The 21,346-nt window shown below is 56.5% G+C and overlaps 9 protein-coding genes and 1 non-coding gene across 10 annotated transcripts; 6 read left to right on the forward strand and 4 right to left on the reverse strand.

Moving 5' to 3' along the window:
• Window positions 1-12: 12 nt before the first annotated feature.
• On the reverse strand, window positions 13-1,636 carry L226DRAFT_545424 (uncharacterized protein; the record flags this gene model as incomplete). Its single annotated transcript, XM_067682343.1, has 7 exons — window positions 13-242; window positions 288-510; window positions 544-886; window positions 939-1,042; window positions 1,096-1,240; window positions 1,297-1,341; window positions 1,401-1,636. The coding sequence occupies 7 exons, from the start codon at window positions 1,634-1,636 to the stop codon at window positions 13-15; spliced, it is 1,326 nt and encodes a 441-aa protein (XP_067536172.1).
• Window positions 1,637-2,464: 828 nt separating this feature from the next.
• Window positions 2,465-5,666, forward strand: L226DRAFT_507480 (WD40 repeat-like protein). The gene is made up of 8 exons (XM_067678128.1): window positions 2,465-2,542; window positions 2,593-2,705; window positions 2,753-2,847; window positions 2,896-2,995; window positions 3,052-3,198; window positions 3,254-3,389; window positions 3,442-5,354; window positions 5,413-5,666. The coding sequence occupies exons 1-8, from the start codon at window positions 2,525-2,527 to the stop codon at window positions 5,528-5,530; spliced, it is 2,640 nt and encodes an 879-aa protein (XP_067536173.1). The 5' UTR covers window positions 2,465-2,524; the 3' UTR covers window positions 5,531-5,666.
• A 623-nt stretch (window positions 5,667-6,289) lies between these two features.
• Window positions 6,290-7,917, forward strand: L226DRAFT_570606 (uncharacterized protein; the record flags this gene model as incomplete). Its single annotated transcript, XM_067684454.1, has 6 exons — window positions 6,290-6,525; window positions 6,582-6,626; window positions 6,692-6,824; window positions 6,892-6,995; window positions 7,050-7,603; window positions 7,673-7,917. The coding sequence occupies 6 exons, from the start codon at window positions 6,290-6,292 to the stop codon at window positions 7,915-7,917; spliced, it is 1,317 nt and encodes a 438-aa protein (XP_067536174.1).
• A 45-nt stretch (window positions 7,918-7,962) lies between these two features.
• L226DRAFT_560116 (uncharacterized protein) lies at window positions 7,963-9,783 on the reverse strand. The gene is made up of 3 exons (XM_067683334.1): window positions 9,660-9,783; window positions 8,661-9,602; window positions 7,963-8,600 (listed from the first exon to the last, which is right to left on the reverse strand). The coding sequence occupies exons 1-3, from the start codon at window positions 9,670-9,672 to the stop codon at window positions 8,161-8,163; spliced, it is 1,395 nt and encodes a 464-aa protein (XP_067536175.1). The 5' UTR covers window positions 9,673-9,783; the 3' UTR covers window positions 7,963-8,160.
• Window positions 9,784-10,101: 318 nt separating this feature from the next.
• Window positions 10,102-10,825, forward strand: L226DRAFT_522742 (uncharacterized protein; the record flags this gene model as incomplete). Its single annotated transcript, XM_067678779.1, has 5 exons — window positions 10,102-10,152; window positions 10,204-10,318; window positions 10,376-10,548; window positions 10,606-10,692; window positions 10,760-10,825. The coding sequence occupies 5 exons, from the start codon at window positions 10,102-10,104 to the stop codon at window positions 10,823-10,825; spliced, it is 492 nt and encodes a 163-aa protein (XP_067536176.1).
• A 1,131-nt stretch (window positions 10,826-11,956) lies between these two features.
• L226DRAFT_534524 (NAD-P-binding protein) lies at window positions 11,957-13,137 on the forward strand (the record flags this gene model as incomplete). The annotated part of the gene is made up of 4 exons (XM_067680693.1): window positions 11,957-12,157; window positions 12,242-12,505; window positions 12,619-12,836; window positions 12,891-13,137. The coding sequence occupies 4 exons, from the start codon at window positions 11,957-11,959 to the stop codon at window positions 13,135-13,137; spliced, it is 930 nt and encodes a 309-aa protein (XP_067536177.1).
• A 219-nt stretch (window positions 13,138-13,356) lies between these two features.
• Window positions 13,357-15,922, reverse strand: L226DRAFT_552679 (uncharacterized protein). The gene is made up of 4 exons (XM_067682880.1): window positions 15,561-15,922; window positions 15,060-15,512; window positions 14,728-15,011; window positions 13,357-14,678 (listed from the first exon to the last, which is right to left on the reverse strand). Exons 1-4 carry the CDS (start codon window positions 15,829-15,831, stop codon window positions 13,497-13,499), a joined length of 2,190 nt encoding a protein of 729 aa, XP_067536178.1. The 5' UTR covers window positions 15,832-15,922; the 3' UTR covers window positions 13,357-13,496.
• Window positions 15,923-16,666: 744 nt separating this feature from the next.
• On the forward strand, window positions 16,667-17,566 carry L226DRAFT_522745 (uncharacterized protein; the record flags this gene model as incomplete). Its single annotated transcript, XM_067678780.1, has 5 exons — window positions 16,667-16,756; window positions 16,812-16,926; window positions 16,981-17,324; window positions 17,377-17,472; window positions 17,531-17,566. 5 exons carry the CDS (start codon window positions 16,667-16,669, stop codon window positions 17,564-17,566), a joined length of 681 nt encoding a protein of 226 aa, XP_067536179.1.
• Window positions 17,567-17,724: 158 nt separating this feature from the next.
• On the forward strand, window positions 17,725-17,812 carry L226DRAFT_t111. Its single transcript has one exon. It is a non-coding gene; the product is annotated as a tRNA-Gln (tRNA).
• Window positions 17,813-18,346: 534 nt separating this feature from the next.
• Window positions 18,347-20,170, reverse strand: L226DRAFT_49925 (terpenoid synthase). Its single transcript, XM_067677707.1, has 7 exons — window positions 19,691-20,170; window positions 19,353-19,557; window positions 19,218-19,292; window positions 19,136-19,144; window positions 19,003-19,036; window positions 18,554-18,917; window positions 18,347-18,500 (listed from the first exon to the last, which is right to left on the reverse strand). The coding sequence occupies exons 1-6, from the start codon at window positions 20,092-20,094 to the stop codon at window positions 18,619-18,621; spliced, it is 1,026 nt and encodes a 341-aa protein (XP_067536180.1). The 5' UTR covers window positions 20,095-20,170; the 3' UTR covers window positions 18,347-18,500; window positions 18,554-18,618.
• Between the last annotated feature and the right edge of the window lie 1,176 nt (window positions 20,171-21,346).

Consider the following 21,346-nt stretch of genomic DNA (forward strand, 5'->3'; position numbering starts at 1 on the left):
CCCTACCGACATTCACCTCTTCTCGAACATGAACCATTGCGCGGAGGGGCTCAACGTATCCAGTTGCCCGCCTGGCTCCTTCGAGGTCACCGCGATCGCCACATGCCCTGCGACCATCATGCATTCAATGAGGTTACCGTTGTCGTCCACAGTGACGTCGACCTCGCTGTAGCCAGCAGGAATCGAACCGGTGGCGATAGGGAAGTACTCGACGCCGTCGACCTCAAGGTTTCCACCTCGACCTGTATTTCCCCTTCATGAGCAAAGAACCTGATGTTAGATAATACAGGGGTACTTGCCACGCTCGACCACGCTTCTCGGTGGCTCGTCTACCGCTGGAGCGCTCGTCTGTTCCGCCGACACTCCTTTCTCTTCCTCCACAGACGACTCCTTTGCTGCGCGTCGGTCACCAATCTTCCGGAACAGCCGAGGTACAGTCCCGGAGAGTCGTTTACCCATGCGTTTCAGTCGGTTCGCCTTGGACGCAGCGCCCTCAGCATCCTCAGGCTCCTTCCATGGCGGACGCACGACAGGCGGCGGCACCTGGGGTTGGGTCGGTATACGGGTTGGCTTATCCCAGAGTGACCAGTTGCCCTCGTGTGACCACAGACAGAACGCGGTGATCCACCCGCTGATGGCGGGCTCCCCGCAGGAGACTGAGGTCCGGTGCACGATGTGCTCCCAGAACTTGACGTCGGGCTTGCCGTCGAACGCGTCGACGAAGCGGCGGAGGATGGGGCGCAGCATGTCCGCCCAGATGGAAGTTTCGTCACCGAGCTCATAGAGGCGATAGAGGCGTCGGTAAATCTCTTCCCAGTCGGACTTCTCGCCTTCGAGTGTCACGGAGGGGATGCCGCACTCAATGGAGATGAAGTACTCGAAGTACCTAAACCAAGACATCAGTTAGGTGCGGGGCCGGGATAATTAGTGAGGCGTACGCTTTGAGGGTAGACATCATGACCATGGATCCGATCGTCCTGTCGTGCCAGGTGGTGGTGGTGAAGTCCGGCAATATCCACTCAACGAGCGTGCTGTCTACGACCTGGGTGGCAATTAGATGGTTTCGAATCGCGCCAAGACCGACTAAAAGCGTACGTTCTTGTGTATCAGAGAGGCGAATTGTCGGGAGATGCCTGCGTAATCGACCGAATAGCGGTCTCCCACAGTGTTCACCGTGAGCCTCTTCTTCCCTTGGTGTGCAACAAAATACGCCCGCAGATCTTCTGAATGTTTGTTCACGCTGAATGCATCTGAGGTCAGCGCCAGTCGCCAATATCGAGAAACTTCGGCGCATACTAGAAGCTCAGCTGGGTGAGGATGGCCACCCACACGTCGTCTGGGCTGAGAACAGTATATCTCGTCAATCGAACTAGTATGCAAGCATAAGAGCTAAAGCATACCGTATCCGCAGGTGATGGTGGGATCCATAAGCCTCCAGCACGGCGTGCACGAAGCCGTTGCTTCTCGGAGCGAGGTCCTTGACGTTATCGCTGTTCAGGGAGCACTGCAATAGCTCGCGACATCGTTTCGCCTGACCCTCACACGCCAGCTTCAGGACGTCGTGAGGGACAAGGGGTTGTCTCCCAAACTTGAAAGCCGAAGGCTCCTGGGACGCGACGTTGAAGGTCACCGGCATGTCGATGAGTAGAAGAGGATGGTGAGGACTCGAACTGTTGGGGGTATTATATATCTGAGCAGTAGCTTCCTAGGATTATACCGCGGTTCACACGTATGATAAGTTGGAATCAGAACGCAGTCAAGAAAGACACAGCTACAAGGAACCAAGGAACGATCGTTCCTTCTCCGACAGTGCCCGTTCTGGAATACCCGACACATGACTTGCCTGGGCCTTGTGTTCGTGCATGGCGGTGCACGTAGTTGGCGGTTATCCATACTTCGCACACAATCCCTGCGAATATCATGCCGCGTTAATACAGAACCCGAGATCCTATTACGAAAGGTCTGATAGTAGGCTTACCTCGTGTCCGTTCAAGCTTGTCTTTGGGAAGGGCCTTAACGGTAACCTTCCGGATCTGAATCATCATACTAATGGCCCAAAATAACCACCCAAAACACAGGGTGTCGGATTGGCAGTGGATGATGAAGGGAACGTGCTCGTAAGTCTCGCTAGCGCATAGGCGAGACTTGATATTCGCTCTTTCCGACCATGCCGGTCAGTTGGGCCGCCTGGGTCAGGAGTCCTGGATTAGTCCCTCGCGCGCGTGCTTCTCGTACATCATGAGGACTTCTGACCATTCGAAAGCACAGACACACCTGTGTGCTCAATCCCACGGAGTTATCGACGCGGTAGACAGATGGAACTGGAGGAGGAGGATGCGAATTCCGGAGCGCCCATGAAACTTGTAGCTACCATAAATAGCAATTCTGTCTCACGCTGGAGACTCTCACGTGCTCTCTTATCCCAGAATTTGCGGGCGCCTAGCGAATTACTTTCTCGCTCCTCCAGCTTTTCTCAATCTGCTCGTCTTTCCGCGACGTCTATCACTAGTCCTGGTGTAGCTGCATGAAGGCGAACTACAAGGTGTGCATGTAATCAATGGTGTTGAAGCTAAAGACTCAGCCACACCACAGTTCTCCAATCTCTGCGGAACTGTTTACAGGCAGGGAAATGTCCTATTCACCCCGGACGGAAACTCGGTCTTGAGTCCTGTGGGGAACCGAGTGTCACTATTTGACCTAGTGAAGTGAGTTACGGCCTTTTCTGTGCTTGTCAACCTCTTACAGAGATTAGCAATAAGTCCTACACGTTCCCCTTCGAGAACCGGAAGAACATAGCTGCAATCGCGCTGAGCCCGGATGCGAATGTTCTGTTGAGTGTGGACGAAGGTTTGTCTATCATATATGCCGTCGTACTATCATTAAGGCTCCCACAAGATGGTCGTGCTCTTCTGGTCAACTTCAAGCGTGGGGTCGTCCTACACCACTTCAACTTCCACAAGCCCGTGAAGGTGCTGAAATTCTCGCCAGATGGAAGGTGCGTCGTCTTTGCTCTCGCTACCACACACGCAAGGACCTCATCTATTGTACCAGGTATATCGCCGTTTCTCATGATTCTCATGTCCAAGTCTGGCGAACACCCAATCACCTTGTTCGAGAGTTTGCTCCTTTCAACCTTCATCGCACCTACACGGGCCATCACGACGAAGTGCTCAGCATCGAGTGGTCGCCGGATTCAAAGTAAGCCCTTGTATGAGTCTTCAAATCGCGGCGTTCTGATGGACTGCACACCCAGATGTTTCATCTCGACCTCCCGGGACATGACCGCGCGATTGTTCACCCTCGACCCGCTGGAGGGCTTCCGACCAAAGACCTTCGCTGGTCACAAGGACGCTGTACTAAACGCCTTCTTCTCCAATGATGCGAAAACGGTGTGTAGTTAGTATCTGTCGAGTGACATCATTTCCACTCACACCAATGTAGATCTACACGGTCAGCCGCGACGGTGCCGTGTTCACATGGAAGGCAAAGGCTGCCGATGAGCACAGCGATGAGTCTGACACCGATGACGATGGTCCTGTCGCGTCGACTTCACGCAGCCTGTACAACGAGATCGCGAACACTCGATGGGGCGTACATAAGCGCCACTATTTCAACCAGCCTGGCACGAAGGTTGTTTGCACGACATTCCATCGCGGCTCAAACCTCCTTGTCGTTGGCTTCTCTACAGGCGTCTTCGGGCTCTGGGAGATGCCTGCATTCTCGAACATTCATACGCTCAGCATCTCGCAGGAGAAGATTTCATCGGTCGCGATCAACTCCTCCGGCGAGTGGCTCGCGTTCGGTGCACAGAAGCTTGGACAGCTCCTCGTGTGGGAGTGGCAGTCGGAGTCGTACGTGTTGAAGCAGCAGGGCCATTTCTTCGACATGAACACGCTTGCGTATTCTCCTGACGGACAGCACATCGCTACCGGAGGCGACGATGGGAAGGTCAAAGTGTGGAACACCGCTTCTGGCTTCTGCTTCGTCACCTTCTCCGAGCACTCATCCGCGGTGTCGTCTGTCGAGTTCGCGAAGCAGGGTCAAGTCTTGTTCACCGCGTCTCTCGATGGCACCGTCCGCGCGTTCGACCTCATCCGTTATCGCAACTTCCGCACATTCACCTCTCCGACTCCAGTCCAGTTCTCGTGTCTTGCTGTCGATCCTAGTGGAGAAGTGGTCGCTGCGGGATCCACAGACACGTTTGAGATCTTCTTGTGGTCTGTCCAGACGGGCAAGTTGCTTGACGTGCTCACCGGACACGAGGCGCCAGTTAGCTCCCTCGCGTTCTCACCGACTGGCAACTACCTCGCGAGTGGCTCCTGGGACAAGAGGATTCGTGTATGGACCGTCTTCGGCCGCTCACACGCTGTCGAGCCCTTCCAGCTCAGCGCGGACGTCCTTGCCGTTGCGTTCCGCCCTGACGGCAAGGAGCTCGCTGCGGCCAGTCTTGACGGCCAGGTGATGTTCTTTGACGTCAACCTCGGCAAGCAGACGAACCTCATCGACGGCCGGAAGGACATATCTGGCGGTCGCAAAGCGGACGACCGCGTTACGGCGGCCAACAGCGCCTCTGGGAAGGCCTTCAACAGTCTGGCGTACACTGCCGACGGGCGATGCGTTATCGCGGGCGGCAACAGCAAATATGTTGTCATCTACGACGTCCGTGAGGGCGTGATGGTGAAGAAGTTCCAGATCTCGCAGAACCTCAGCCTCGACGGCACGGAAGAGTTCCTCGACAGCCGCAAAGTCACCGAGGCCGGCAACCTCGACCTGATTGACGACCGCGGAGACGAGAGCGATCTCGAGGACCGCATGGACACTACGCTGCCCGGGGCACAGAATGGCGACATGTCGAAGAGGAGGTACCGCCAGGAGGCGCGGACGAAGTGCGTACGGTTCTCCCCGACCGGGCGTGCATGGGCCGCTGCGTCGACGGAGGGCCTGCTCATATACTCTGTGGACGAGAGCATCGCCTTTGACCCATTCGACCTGGATATCGATCTCACGCCGCAGGCCCTCCTCGCGACGCTCGCGCAGCGGGAGTACCTCAAGGCGCTTGTCATGGCCTTTCGCCTGAACGAGAAGCCGCTAATCCTGAAGGTGTACGAGGCCGTGCCCCGTGCAGACATACGGCTCCTCGCGCGCGGCCTGCCTGTAGTGTATGTCGGGCCACTGTTGCGGTTCGTCGCGGAGCACATGGAACGTAGTCCGCACGTCGAGTTCGACCTACTGTGGGCGAGCGCGCTTCTTGGCGCACATGGGCGGCACTTGCGGGACCGTGCCGGAGAGTATGCGAGCGTGCTCAGGGCGCTGCAGAAGGGGCTGACGGACTTTGAGCAACTCATTTCGCGACTGTGAGTGCACATCCGGGTCATCCCCAGGTATATGTCACATGCTGATTGGTCTCTGTAGATGCGAAGATAACAGCTCGACTCTTGCGTATCTCCTCGACCAGCTGAAGGTCAAGTCGAAGGATGCCGATGTCGAGATGGACGACTCGACCACCAGAGGGGCTATCACCGCCTTCTGACTTCCGTCGGTGACGTTTGTAATATCATTGCAGCTGCATTCTTTTTGGTCCCGCTGCTCATCGTCGTCAAATCCTAGATGTAAAAGTACATTACCCTCGTACCTATCTATCATGACGTTTGCCTGTTGAAACGACCCAAGCAGTGCGGCCATCCGTGCGTTTTCGGTTGCTTTTGCTTTCAAAGATACAACCTATCGGAAGCCGTCCGCAGTCTCGGAGCTCGGCGAGGGCACCCTCATCCGCACTAAGCGATCTGTGCTCACGTTACCTCGCGCGGTCCCATCCGGCGAAGGTGGTCTTGCGTCGCGGGAGTGTCTGGCTGCGGTCTATCTAGGAGGCAGTGCTATTCGGGATGCTCACGTTCTGCCATCCATTGCAGTCAGCAGATAGATTCTACGGTGGAATTCGGGAGAGATAAGACATTCTCGAAGTGACACCCTGTACTCGGGTTATGAGTTGTCATACTGATATGAAGACCCGCAGGCTACATGAATGGGTACCCCGAATAAAGCGTGGACCTTCAAGTGGAAGAAGCACTTTTCAGGTTGCAGTCATCAGGTGAGCATTGCCTCCTCTCAAGATGTTCTGATGCCGCGGAATGCTGTCCGTGCGTGCGAAGTGTGACGCTGACAGACAATTACCAGGCACGCATACATCCCTTCCTTGACTCTCGCATCGTCCACCGACGCTCTGTCCTATCCTCGAGGATACCATATTATCATTACTGACTGTCCTCCGTCTCAGTGAACAGCAGATAGCATGCCGGTGACGTTCACGGTTGCGTCTCATCGAGCAAAAGAATGGTGGAGGCCAAAATACCCCACTCCAGAGGCTGTGCTCGCCGGGGCCTGCGAGGCGCAATATCAGAACTGCAAACGGATTATACGGAGCTCATTGAGGAATGAAGACCTCCCTGACAGGATTGCGCCCTTGACCAACGGGTTCGTGCATGCGGTCCTGGAGGCATGGGCTAGCCATATGCATCTCCGAATCAGGTTCGTCTCCACTGATCAGATGGGAAGTTGGATGCGACACTAACTACCAAGGACAGGCCCGACGACGTATGGGTGGCCATCCTGAACCAGTTCAACTTTTAGTAAGTTGTGGTCGGAGTGGAGCGGTGCAGGCACCCAGTTGCTGACAGAACTATGCTTGATATAGCGTCAATGCACACGCCGAGGAGCTGCGGCGGTACTTCGTCGCACACGATGGTAGGAAAGGACTAAATGTGAAGGACAACACAATGGACTTCGCTGTTCTCGCACGCAAGATGAGTCAGAAGATTCATGAGAACGTGCGTGATACTTCCCATGTGTCTGTGTGGTCATCGGGCTCACCATCGTGCACTATTATCACTGTAGGTTGTCGACAGCACGCTCGTCGAATGGATCCTCCCTGACTTCACGACGACAACCCTCCATGATAGGGCTGTGTGTTCCGTGATTATGATGGCTACGTTGAAACAGTATGTCTCCCTCGCTCAAGTCCAACTGTTAGTCAGAAACTGACCGACATGTAGATACTTCTCCTATTCCATGGGAGACACCTGCGGTATACCATCCGTCACCCTCGAAGGAGAGCGATCTGACTGGGAAAACATATACGCGCGCCTCGATCGTCTCTACGAGCTCGGCGACCAGCTCTCTGTCTGGGCCGAGATGCTCCGCCCCATCCTCCGCCGCTTCATTCTCGCATTCGACGGATACCCGGATGTGACGTTCTGGGACCATGTCGCTCACCGAACTTCGGAGTACTGCGGGCAGGACGATCTCAGCGGCTGGCTCACCGCCTTCTGCGTGTGGGACAACAAAGGAAGATGGCAACCGCACTCTATGCCTAGCGTTATCCCCACGAGGCCGCTGCAGAGCGTCGTACCCAAGGAACACGACGTGACGGTTAGTCCCAAGAGCGCTGCCGGGACGTCGCCGCCACCCGAGAAGACCGGCTGGAGTAAGATTACGAGCAGGATCCCGGGTCTACGAAAGACGAGGAAGGGGCATGAAGGTGTACAGCAGACCACCGTTCCCGGTCCTCAGGTAGAGGATTCCGGATCGGGGAGTATGATGAAGCACGGTACGTCTCAGGTCTGCTACTCGTGGTTTGGTTGGACTGGCGCGCTCATGAGTAATCGGTTACGGACAGGATCGTCTGGAAACAGCTTGTACACCCTCGACGACGTCTCCTACTTCATGATACCCGTGGGATACGTCCCAGCAGGGTACTGCGAAGTCGATGTCACCCTGATCGGGGACATCGACATCCACTGCACGATGATAGCCGGGCATTTCGCGGCTGCCATCTCTGAAAGTAAGCCCGGTGGAAGGCTCGACACCATCAGTCCGTCCCCGCATTGGGTGATTTTTGAGAAGAAATTGCACTCGGGTTGACGACTGAAGTGGTGAAGCGAGCGGTGGAGTGCATACGGGGTGGTCAATACACATTGTAGGATTACGAGATAGCGTTCTGCGCAAGTACATGAGTGTACAGTGAATACCGAAGCTTTTTCATCCAGCCAACCGCGCAGGAACGTTGAAACATCCTGGTCAGTAGATGAAGAGTGCGTGTCAGTGGATGCATGGGGACTACACAACGCAGCCTATGCACAGGACAGCAGTCACCTTGCAGCCAGCTCAACGAACCTTGAACGAGACTTCGATTCTCCTGTTTGTACCCACCAAGGGAAGGCACCCCTCCGCGCTCCTCCGCAACACCTCCTCGCCAGTAAGTGGAATTTTGTCGAAGGAGTAGGAGACGAACACGAAGCGGACGCACTCCAGGGCCGGCAGCTTCACCAACGTATCATCCAAGCCCGCCCAGGTCTCCGGTATCGCGGTCACTAGCGGGAAGTTTTGAACAGCAAACGACCCGCCCGTGAGTGGGAACACGACCTCGCGCAGTGCCTGTAAGAAGGCAATGTCATGCCCCAGCAGGACACCATAGGCGCGGAAGGAGGTGTCGTAGCAACTCCCCAACCATTCGCGGACGACGAGGGAGTCCTCATTGAATTCCATCGCCAGAGTCAGCGACTGCAGCATCGTGCAGGAACGCAGGCTGAGAGCCGGGCCGTTATCTACGTGTGGCCAGTGGTCAGGTCTGGGTCTGAAGACGCGGGATGGAAGGAAATGCTTACGTAGCATCCAGTCCAGGGTCTCATCGGGCAGTTTAAGTTTGAGGACCAGGAGGCCAGCGCCGACATCGTGTAGAAATGGTGAAAACACCGTAGTGTCATCACTGGACTGGTCGGTCCACCTGCCACTGAATGAGACTTCCGTCAGGTGGCCGCTCAAGCATCCTGATCGCCGCAGCAGATCATATAATACTGCTGCTAAGGGGGATGCGAGTGTGTCGACCTCTAATTTGTTGATGACAGGTCCACGTTGGGCGTGGGGGAGCAGATTCGCGAGTGGAAAGGGAGGATCCCACAGACCACTAAGAGACAACGACTCGATGCGAGGGAAAAGACCGATGAAATTGAAGAGATGGGGTAGATCGCGGCGAGATGGAGAGTCGTATCTTTGTATCGTTAAGGCATTCAAGGGTCGGAAGAAGGATGATGAGTGCGAAGAGCCCAGAAGAGACTCAGTCGGGTGAACTGGGTAGTCATCGGCGATGTACCTGCCCCTCAGAGCCAGGCTTTCGAGGTTCGGTAGTATGGTCAGATAGGCGCGGAGCAGAGTAAGGGGAAGTGCGTCTGCGGATTTTGTAGGGTATGGGGGTATTTTGTCATAGGGCATCCATCCCTTAAGTTCTAGATGGCGAATGCTGTTCATGATATGCGTCTTTGGGGTTGATTTGTCCTCGGTTCCGCCTTGCAGGAAACGGAAGAATTCATACGACCTGTCGATGATTTCGAAGCGGCACGGATAGTTTTTGATGGTGACAGAGCGGAAGAGATTGCTCTGACTTCTATAAAGCCATGCGCTGCAGACGAGAGAGCATGCCACCAGCGTAGGCTTGTCGTCTCGGAGTTGATCTATCACCAGATATGCGAGATCATCTAGGAGGCGGAATGGGGCTGCAACTGCGCCAGCGACGTCCTCTTGCCCTGTCATCGTCGCCGTTCTGTGAGCTACTACATCTCCAAGTATATGAGAAGGTGCTCAATCACGTAAGTTCAACAATGAGTTACCGATCGATTCCATATGTCGCACCGTAAGTTGGGCTCAATGCAATGAGTACGATAAACCCTCCGTGTGCAAGGTCGGGGATTTCCAAAGAGTCTATTGCCGTAACTGGGGCCTGGCGCGTTCTGCAGTGGGTATGAAAGCGAGCTCGGGGTGCAGGATATCGATGGTCCCAGTCACTGGCCGGTTCGGACCGATGGGCGCCTGCAGGAGGTCACGATCACGTGGTCACGACGCGTGCCCTCCCCACCGCGTCGTGAGGATTGTTCACGCAGGAGTCACCAATGACGTCGTCTGCGCTCCCCCTCACGCCACGACACCAGTGTTGGCGCGAGTATTTAACATCCTTGTGATCCTGGCATCACGGCAGCACCGACACCACCAATCCCATTCATGACTCGTCTACACACCAAATAACTATTCGATTTCAAGAACAGCCTAACAGATATGTCTGACGCAGGAAAGTCATTTCAAAAGGTCCCTAGAGGCAATAACAAGGTACATACGTGTGTAAATATGCTTGGGGGCCATCTCTCACAGGACGCGTAGGTCCTCTTAGGAGGTGTCGCAGCCGTGACCGCAGGGCTCGGACTGTTCTGGTATGCACAGAAGTCGTACCAGGATTTGAAGGAGTCTTCACCACATCCGGGCGCTGTTCCAACGTGTACGTTACTTACCCCAGCACTCGTACCCATTCATATTGCTGATGAGCACCGGGCAGGGGAATATCGTCTGCAACAGGAGCAGAATCAGCCTTCGAACCCGCCGCAGCACCTCGCCCAGCATTCGTCGAGCACGGACGTTCCAACGGGCCCGAAGAGTGTCCCGACACCCGACAATAACGACCAGCAGGGGAGTAAGGGCGCGGCATCGTCGTTCGCTACTTCGGTCCAGGTGCGTGCCCTGTATCCCCTGTGCTTCCGCACTGACAGTGTACGGCGCGTGCGGCAGGGAAAGGCGACAGACGAGCACCAGCAACAGACGGAGCCGTCACCACAACGTGAGAAGGAAGCAGGTGGAGGGGAAGTCGCATCAAAGGTACGAACTTACTCACCATTTCTGCCTACCCGCAGCCGATCTGACCAACGCCTTTTATGACTTGCAGCACCGTGCCGGTCCCGAGTTCGATCAGGAGCGGCATGGGTCAGGGAAGGTTGCGAGCAAGTCCTAGACACGGACTTCGCGTCGGACGCTGTAGTACGATCTAATACCATGTATGATCAATGCGGATGATCTTGTCCAGACCTGATGGCACGGGTTGATCCTGTCCCATGTTCTACATATTGTTCTCGAGACTGCGCCGCGCGGAGAGAGAGACTCAGAGGTTTCGCAGATCGTGAGGCCAACGCAGCAGACACTGGTGACGACGAAGCCACGGCGCCACTTGGAGCGATGTAATTCCAAGAACCACGTGAGGACGTTTACAATTACATAAGCTTCAATACTTGGTAGTAAGCCTGAGTTGTAGTATCAGTTGCACAATGTATACACCTTCACTTGCACTGCTCGCATAAACGTTGTGCTGTTGGCCATCTGTCCTGTTCATACGCATGGACGCTGTATGATAGTCAAGGAACTTGAGCACAGCTGGCTTCGTCAATATCCCGCGGGGAGAAACCCGATCGGACACCTGGCGCCCCGGTCGACGAGCAGAACGGCCGTCTGCGGCTTCTGTGAGTAGTCTTCGAATTCCCGTACATCCCCAAGCTACTAGCCTCCATGATACCTCAGCGTTGCTCAGCATATCTTTTGTATGATATGAATGCGAGAACGAACGGGACTTGCATATCATGACACGTCGATAGCTAAGCTAGCAAGGACTTGCACACCGGAAGGCGACTGTACATGGGTGCGAGGATATCTCAGCAGCCGTCCATCGTTTACTCTACGGTCTCCTCCGCATGACTCATAACTGTCTTGTCGGAAAGTCTTCCTTAGCTGGAGTCTCCGCTCGGTAGTAGAGGCCAGCGTTGCGGCGACCAGAGCAACAATGAATGACAATTCCCGGAGGCCGCGTCCGGACGTCCGGACGGTTTATCACTCGTGCGTGCTGCAACTGTAAGTCATGTCCTAGTTTCCGCTCTTTGCCATGGTGTAGTACAGACCCAAGTTGAAGTCCTTCTCCAGGAACACAATCCGGAAGATACGGGAGTCCACAGTCGGACCCGCTTCAAGCTATGGCTAGGGCAATCGGTATATAAGGGTACCGACGTTGACCCAGCAGCCATCCAGTATCCCATCACACCTCTCAACATCTCCTCTTCTCATCCAACAACTCACTACACAACTGCACAACTACACAATGCCCGCAGTCACTTCAGGAAAGGTCCTCGTCACCGGCGCAAACGGCTATGTCGCCGTCTGGGTCGTCAAGTCCTACCTCGAGAAGGGCTTCGCGGTGCGCGGCACGGTGCGCTCAGAGAGCAAGGCGAAGCACCTCCGCCAACTCTTCCAGTCGTACGGCGACAAGTTCGAAACCATCATCGTCGATGACATCACAAAGGTACGTCTCCGCCCAGGCTTCTCCCTTCTCACTAGTACTGGCAGTGGTGGCTTGACAGTACTAACGTCTGTTCTCATTTCCCAGGAGGGTGCCTTCGACGAAGCCGTCAAAGGCGTCGACGCGATCGCGCACACCGCGTCGCCCTTCCACGACCGCGCAGACGACCCGAGCGAGATCATCGTCCCCGCCGTCCAGGGCACGCTCAGCATGCTGCACTCCGCGCTCCAGCACGGCGCGCAGTCGGTGCAGCGCGTCGTGATCACCGCCTCGTGCGCGTCCATCTTCGAGCACGGCGCCACCCCGCGGGTGTTCTCCGAGAAGGACTGGAACGAGCGCGCGATCCGGGAGGTGAGCGAGAAGGGCAGGGCAGCGGCGAACGGGGACAAGTACTGCGCGAGCAAGACGCTTGCGAGCGCGCGGCTTGGGACTTCTGGAACAAGCACAAGAGCGAGGTCGCGTAGGACGTTGCGGTCATGAACCCGCCGTACGTGTATGGCCCCGTTTTGCACGAGGTGGACAAGCCGGAGCACTTGAACGAGTCGCTCACGCTGTGGTGGAATGCGGTCGTCGCGGGAAAGCTCACCGACGAGGAGCTTGTAACGATTGGGTACGTGCTTTCGGTGGATGAACGCTTGAGGTCTTCGCTAACCATGGCGGCGCGGTGTACAGATTTGGTTGGGTGGACGTCCGGGACCTTGCGACTGCCCACGTTCTTGCCACCACAACGCCCGAGGCCGGCGGAGAGCGTGTCATCGTCAGCGCGGGTGCCTACAAGAACCAGGACTGTCAACATCGCGCATCGCCTCTACCCCAAGCTCCCTGCAGGCAACACGTCGTACGACCCCGCGAAGGCCGTGCACATGATTTCGTTCAACGCGAGCAAGGAGCGCAAGCTCCTTGGTATCAAGTACCACACGATGGAGGAGATGACGAGGGACACACTGGAGGACTTCATCAAGCGTGGCTGGATCTCAGTATGATTCAGAGACATTGAATTCACGTTGCATACCCTGGACTCTGGCTGGATTTGGTTCAATCTACTTACACGCCGCCTGTACCATATTGACAATGGTCGACTAATCCATAGATGCATAGACTCAATATTCATATCTGTGATTGGCGTCATCGATTCCAGCGTGACGGGGACCCATGAAGTCAGGGAGTAGCCTACCAGTAGAGTGTACCCTGGAGGAGTGATCGGGGTGGCACCAAGCATTATATCTTCCCAAGACACGTTGTCTTGTGTGTTACTGACGGTCTGCACACACGCAGTGAGCCAACTAGTCAATAGTCGGACGATGAACCACAACATCAACGGAAAACACCGCAGTCCGAGTTGTCACCCGCACACCTCCCAGCGGCCCTTCCCAACACACCACAGCCTGCCCTCCCTCTTTCCCCACTGCAGCGCCTCCTCCACAGTCCACTCGCCCACCCGCGCCCAGCGCTCGTCGGTGCTCCTCAGCCACCCCAGTAGCTCCTCCTTCGTCGGGCCCGGCGGCGGCCCCGCGCTCGCCCGCTCCTGCGCGCGCAGCCGCTCGATGAGCGATATCGACCTGCTCGCGGACTTCTGCTTCTTCTGCGTTGGGGTCGTCTCCCCAGGACTGATCCTAGCGGACTGCGTCATGATCGTGCGGATCGCACCTTCGAGCACGCGCGAGAAGTACGCGGGGGTGAGCGGGACGTAGGCCTCCTCGTCCGGGGTGGGGTCGCTCAGCGCCTCGTCCTCGTCCCACTCTTCGTAGCGCGATGCTGACGCCGAGGAGGACGAGATAGAGGACGGCGCTGTGGAACTGGTGCTCGTGTTCGCCTTCCAGAGCGTCGAGGACGGGGGCAGGAACGGGTCGAGCGCGGGTGCGGGGAGCGGGTGCACGGGGCCGTTCCACAGGACGATGTCGCCTTCGGAGAAGAGCGTCCGGATGGCCTGCTTGAACAGTCGTTTGACTGCAGGCCCGAGTGGCGCGTCGCTGGTCGCTCGTGCTGATGAGACGGAAGACGCGGAAGACGCAGATGGTTGTTGGGAACGCGAGCCTTGAGCTTTGGCGGCTTTCTCTTTCTCTTTCTCTTTCTTGCGTTCTTCCTTGGCGCGACGGTGTGCATCGGCCTTCACCACCCGGCGTGCCAGCAGCGACAGTTCTGGGACACGCCGGAGGTGAGACAGCGTGTAGCCATACATCTGATCGTCGTCGTCCAGTTCATCCTCTGAGTCGTCACCAGAGGCGGCGCCAGAGATCAGAGAAGGACGGGGTGTACGATCGGTGCTAGGAGCTACTACTATACGGGACGGGCGAGGGGTTGCGTCGCTCTGGGTCCCAGGATGCGACCTGGTCGGGGTCCCCAAGGCGTCCCTCTGGCGTTGGGAATGCCTAGGAGTCGGCGAGGGAGACGACGATCGTGAGCGAGCGCGTCGGCGAGGAAGAGAGGGTGGCGGCGCATTGTCCATGTAGTGCTTGACATATATGCGGAAGGTGTTTGCAGTGAGGTCGCGCGTGTGCAGGCGAGACGGGTGTCGCAATCGTACCTACAAGACTGTCATGAGGTGTGTAGCGATTACGGAGAGACCCGCTTACCTGGTGTTCCGAAGTGGTGCTCGAAGCGGCAGAGGAGGATGCGACGGTGCTGGGAGAAGTTGTCGTTGAGGACGCGGCAGAGCGGACAGAAGCCGGAGTCTGCGGTTCCTGCGTCGCTGCACGCTTTGATGGCGAGGTTGGTACGGGAAATTGAGAGACACTTGGTGCGGGCAAGGGCGGTGGGACGAATGGAGGTAGCGGCTCGGAGGGATGATATGCCGTGCGATGTAGATCAGATACAGCGATGCAGTGGTTAGATTCGTCATTATATGAAGAACAGGGTACTGCGAAAATTAATTACCTCCACCGCAGCCAATGACGCGAGGACTCACCAATCTCGTCGATGAGAAGAATACGGGTATCGTGTCGAATGACCACGCGCCCGACCACTCGCGCGGACTGACCAACCCGAACTACAGGCTTGGGTGGTGGGGTTGGTTCTGGGAGAGTTCGTGGACTAGATGTTGTAGATAACGAGGATGCAATAGATGAAGACGCCATGGACGAAGATAAGGGGACTCTGCGAGCGGAGGGAAGGTAGTCGGCGAAGGAAGGTTTCATTCCCTTCGTCCCTATCTTGGACGACGGCGCGAGCTTGGCTGGGGATTTGGGCTTGACAGGACTCGGAGGTCTTACTTGGGCATGTGCGATAGCGCAGTCAAGTACCGCAGTTCCATCGTCGAGCGTGTATACAGTGCGTTTCTCCCAGACTTGTACACCGACTACAAGACCTACGAGACGCACCGTCCGACAGGGGATGCGACCCAGCCAGAAGTATTCCATGTCTAGCTCAACGTTAGTTTACAGCTACATGTCAGAGGGTAGCGACTCACCTCTCATCCCACACTCCCTCATCTCGAATACATCCCTGACGAAGCAAGACGCAATCGCTGCTTTGGTGAACGTCCATCGGAGAATCTCCGCAGGAGTTGGCTGAGTAGTTCCCGCATCTTTGCTCCTCTCAACACGTTGGCTGGTGTCATCTTTGCTTCTCGAAGGCTGTTCTGCGTCTGTTCGTCGACGCTTCGAAGGTGAGAGTAGGATTGATGAATTGTTGCGCGAGATGGAGGTCCGTGTTCGAGGAATGGTGGTTGTCGTGCTCATACAGAGAGTCTTTGTGTACGTACGCTAGTCTATGTGTGAAAAGGGACGCGTTGTGTGAGAAGGACCGGGAGAAGAGGCTGGCGGTAGAGGTTGAAGTCGGTGCGCAGGAGGCGCGCGTCGCGTCGCGTTTCTTACACGTGCACAGCAGATAAAAGCACGTGACCACCTTCCCGTTTCGTGCTGCTCACGACTTCTGCCGCTGCGGCACCGCTAATGTTGTCTCTCTCCTCTGGCTTTCATGCACACCGTACTTTGATCGCTGAACACAAGCTACATTTGCTTTGGGCTTAAGGCAGCATAACATATCGTCTTATGAAGGTTCCGACGTTCGCGCGGCTGCAACCGCATGTTGCAAAGATGGTGCGCTGAGAGTCCACAGCAGAGCAGTTCCAGTACAGAGGGACATTATGATGTATTCTGACGATTAAACGAACTGTCGGAGTCTCCAGGAGCACGCCGTCGTGCGCTATTTCGTAAGGTACTGTGTACTTTCTGAGGTGCCGAGTGCTGACGATGGTCGACTAATTGTCGCCCTCAAACGCAGGTATCGGTACTCGCGGGTCGACACAGCTGCACTTTGCCGTTCGACCATGTACACGTGCACGATCCCTCCGCGGCGTCATGGAGAGACGGGAATGACGACGCCCGTCATCCCGACCTTTCGACGGTCAGCGTCGTTGCCAAACACGGCAACCCCTTTGCCTGAATAGGTTAGCAGTGACCTCACGATCGATGCTCTCCGCCCCCCGCCGAAGAGGTATATGAACCAGAAGGACCCGCTATGGACGAGTATCTTCCTTTCCCCCGCACGACTCTCGTAGCAAATACCGCCAGCATGAGCGCGCAACCCGGACACGCTTCGAACCTCGCATCGGGCAATCCCAATGCCCGCCTCCATACGAATGGACAAGGTGGCCGACCCAGGGTGCGTTCCAAAGTTCCCAAGTAATTTAGGACGTCGTTGACGAGCGGTTTCCCAGACCATGATCCTCGGCATGGCCACCGTCGCCGCCGGACTCGGCATGTTCTGGCTTGTTCAGTTCAAGAAGCAGAACCGCAGCCATACCTCTCCAGACCCCGCCGAGATGCCCACATGTACGCTTGTGTCTCCCTCCTTTCCACAGTGTTCAACCTGAACTGTCGTTGCAGGGCAATTTCGTCACGCCCAACAGGCTCCAGAGTTCAACGCACGCGTCAGTACGCCGGGAGGGACGAGTACCAACGTGCGTAGCTCGAAGGAGCCTACCCAGTACAAGGTGGCCACGCCCGCCGACACCAAGGATACCTCCGGTGGTGGCGGTTTAGCGTCCAGCGGGATGGTGCAGGCTCGGGCTCCCAGCGATGGCGGACATGAACTCGGGGGCAACCGCTCTGGCAGCCGAGGGGGCGAGGGTAGTGCCGTTGATCCTCGGGGCAAGGATAACCATGCGCCCAAGAGAGGCGATGGCTCGCATGACCAGGGCATCGTCGCCTCCATCCTCACATCGATACAGGTGAGTATAACATTGTGACTTTACGATTGATTAAAATCTCATCTGCTTCCAGGGCGATCCTCGGAAGGGCACACAGGACTCGAACGGGCACGTTGGTCAACCCGCGCCTGTTCAAAGACAGAACGACCGTGGTGCTGTGTACACGAAGGTAAATATCTTCAGTTCTCAATCCGCTTGCCGACGCAACTCTGATATTTCTCACCCAGAACACAGACTTCGTAGACGGTTACAAGCGGGATTGAGTGTCATGCTTCCGACTGGAGACCAACGAGAGTATCATGAGAGGCCGCAGTATTTACATGGAGACGAATAGAGACGCACAGTAGATTGAATGGTTCAGTTTGTGACACCGCCGTGTTGTACAAACTCTGGTAGTACTAAGGCTCTGCATTACCACCACGGTGCTATAGTGTAGTGGTTATCACTCGGGATTTTGATGTTGTTGTGCAGACTTTCCCGAAACCCAGGTTCGAACCCTGGTAGCACCTAACTACCGTTTTTTAAGCTTTGTTCACGGTTGAGCCTCGATGCTGTGCGGTCGGATGTACCCACCACAAGCTTGAAGGCAAGCTAAACACCTACTTACCATAGCAGATTCAACAGTGCTGCATTGGCACTTCATTGAGGAAGTTGAATAAGGCCAACGCGGGCGGGATTGTATGATTGACAGATCGAGGGAACGTAGAGGTCACGGCGCCAGCTATACGCAGCAAGTCTAAGGGTGATGAGGGTGCTGAGAGTGCGAATATGTAAAGTACGTGCTAGTATAGTATTGCAGAACGAATAGCGGCCGTGGCCAATCATGCTACAAAGTGTGCGACGAAAATCCGGGGGGCTATACACGAGGATAAATACTAGCGAATGTGGGCCTACGCCGGCCGTCTAACGTCGGCCGAAGGAGTAGTAGTGAATTAGTGAAGGAGTGATGGGAGTGAATCTTGGGAGCGGAGGTAGTAGGGGGTGAAAGGAACTCTAGAGTGAATGTGGTGCATAGCCCGATCCGTCGGCGGTCCATAGCCTCGCGGCGGCCGCGGACGCAATACGTAAAGATGTCGGGAATAGGGAGTGTGTAAGTCTGGGATGACGGGGACGTGCCGAGGGTCCGCTTGACACGGTTGCCCTCAACGACGTCCGAAAGGACACTAGAAGAGTGGCAGGCAATTAAGGATACAAGATCTTATGAGAAGGGCATCAGTCAATGTCACTGGCAGGACGGCAAGGGAACATACCTACATCTGCTGTAACAGGCTCGGTGGGAGAACGGGTGACGGCGGCCTCAGCCTCCGCATCACGTTCACTTGCGACGTGGGAGGAGGTCGACGCAGAGTTCACGGCGGACCCTGTCGCCATCGGCGCCGAAGTAACGCGTGGTCTCGAACGACCACACGAGGTTGCCGATCATCCAGTCCGCGAGGCCGTCGATGTAGATTTGCAGCTGGTCGTCGATCTCGGGGCCCCAGGAGGGGAGTGCGCGCCGGAGCGCCTCGAAGCGGTCGATGCACCCGAAGCAGAGGTCGCCGACGTAGTCGATGGCCTCTTGCAGCTCGAGGCCCTCTTGGTGCTGCACGACCACGATCATGTTGTGCGTGTCGCCTGTGTAGGAGACGCGCGTGAGCCCGTGTACGTGTTGTGGGGAAGAGAACGGGAGAACGCCGGGAGATGAGATCCGGGTACGTACCACGAGCCTGTTCCACGTTGAAGGAGAAGATGTCCTGTAACCGGCGGGAGCAGAGAAGTCAGTACCGAATGCCAGTCGGAGAGCGGAGGAAGAGGAAGACGGGGGCCACGGGAGAAACCGAAAGAACACGCACATTCGACCACTAGAAGCAGACGGAGCCAGTCAGTCAGTATACGTCCCGGCGGGATTGCCCCAGAAACAAGCATGGTACTCACCGTGACCAGATCGTTGGCTGCATCGCCGAGGCCCGCAACAATGGGGTGGTACATGACCCAGTCCGGAAGATCGAGCTGCCGGGCGCGTGAGACCATCTTCTCGCGGAAGTAGTAGTGCAAAGGTTCCACACTCACGTTGTTCGCATACTCGATCAGGGCCCAGCACGGCTTGCACCCGCTGGTGTCGCGGCGCATGTTGATGTACGATTCAAGGTCGGGGATGGTGTTCGACGCCTTGTCCTTGACCTGCTGCGTGACGGCGTTGAAGTACAGCTCGAAGGTGTCGATGAAGCGTTTCTGCGCGTTGAGAGAGCCTGTAGCAGTGAGCCGGCGCCAGAAACTGTCAAAGAAGCCAAGGGTCAGTTCCAGGGCCCAGGCTCCAACACATCGAAGGCAAGGACGACGCGGAAAAAGATGGAGAAGGCGATGACCGTGACAGTCAATGCATGGGCGCCGGCCACGAGGATACTCACCACTGCGTCAGCCTTCCTACTGCGGACGTCGGCCGAAAAGCGTGCGGGTTGCGCAGGGCGCCGATGAGCTCGTTCGCCGTGCTCGCCGTCTTGCGGTCGTCGAGCTTCTCGCAGATGTCGTCGAGGTTGAAAAGATAGTTGATGAAGTCGCAGCACACTCGCAGCTGATCGTAGTCGACGAGCGGGTAGCACATGGCGGTAAGGAGGCCGCCCTTAAGCCCGTCGAACGCGGCACGCCTCTTCTTGCTGAGCCGGCACCCTGCGAGGAGCCATTGCTTGGACTCATCAGAGACGCGTTGGCCGTCTATGCTGACGCGCAGTGCGTAGGGGAAAGCACCGATGAGGTCAGGGAAGTGCAGCTTTGTGGGGCGCGAGTCGGAAGGAGAAGCAGCGGCGACGGCCATTTCTTCGGAGAATAGAGTAGGAGAGACGAGAAAGAAAGGGGGGAAACTGTGAGGGAAACGAAACACGGAAGCACAAACATCATGGTCGAGATATTGGAGTTTATATGTCGCAGCCAAGAGCGAACCGCGCAAGGGAGGGGGGAGGGGGCCGGAATATTCTGCAAAATCCGGAGGAAATTGGTGGGGACGCGGAACACATGCCAGGGTTCGCGCAGCGGGGCGCGGTGGGACCTCGAAGCGGTGTGGCGAAATTGCGGGCCCACGACGCGAGATGCGAAGGGAGGCTGGAGGAGAGGGACCGCTCTCGGCATAAGATCCCGCGTGCGCGTTTCAGATCGAGCGAGCGTTTCGCAGAAAGGGTCGCGTCGGCTAGCGGTGAAGTTGTGCGAAGCACGAGGCGCGACAGCCTCCGCCAAACAATAAGCTCGCTCGCTCGCGGGAAAATCACCTCGAAAGGGCTTCTGCAACGGGCGCAAGAACGCGAGTCCCTTCCACGGTCATTGATGTCAATGGCGACTTGGCGCTGCTAAGAGCATACTGTAGCGGAGGCTGTGAATAGTGAGCGAGGAGTCCCGACGTAACGAGGAGGCTGTCGCCACTCACACTGCGAATATTGGGTTGCCCTGGGCGACTGGCTAGCTGCTGCCGCCATTTCCTCACTCGGTCTCTCGGACATCTAAATCAAGAGTAGCGAGTGCTTCTGGTTTCCCGACCGGGCCCGGAGTTATTGTGCGATTGTGCGGAACAAAGGGAGTAAGTGCGGAGCGCAACGAACAGTTTGCAGCCCGACCCCGAAGATGATCATCTCTGACCCCAGCAGGGAACTCTGAGTCAGTCAGATGTGGCCAAATGCCAACTTTGGGCGCACGACGTGGCTTGGTGGGAGCTACAGCCGTCGTGGGAGATTGGTCAAAGGAAACAAACGCCGAGACGGCAAAGAGTGGTCAAGATTCGCGCTCGGAAATCTCCCGAGCGATCTCACAACGGTATCTGTTGCATATACGCGAGCGCGTAAGTTACCTTCATGCTAATTTCGCTTGGGATTGTGAGAACCCACGAGTCAGCATCCGTTCGGGGATTCCATTCCAGCGTAAGACACACCAGTATACCTTCGTAGAGCGTGGTTAAACGGCCAAAGGAGGGGGAGCCCAGTGCGACAGTCGACCGTGATAGTGGCGTTGGAAAAATGCAAAGGTTCCGCTGTTCTCAACCGGATGCGCCATGCGGGGTTCGCGTAAGTAGCGGACATCGG

This window comes from Lentinus tigrinus (assembly GCF_003813185.1).
Source record: "Lentinus tigrinus ALCF2SS1-7 unplaced genomic scaffold L226scaffold_10, whole genome shotgun sequence".
Taxonomy (NCBI): domain Eukaryota; kingdom Fungi; phylum Basidiomycota; class Agaricomycetes; order Polyporales; family Polyporaceae; genus Lentinus; species Lentinus tigrinus.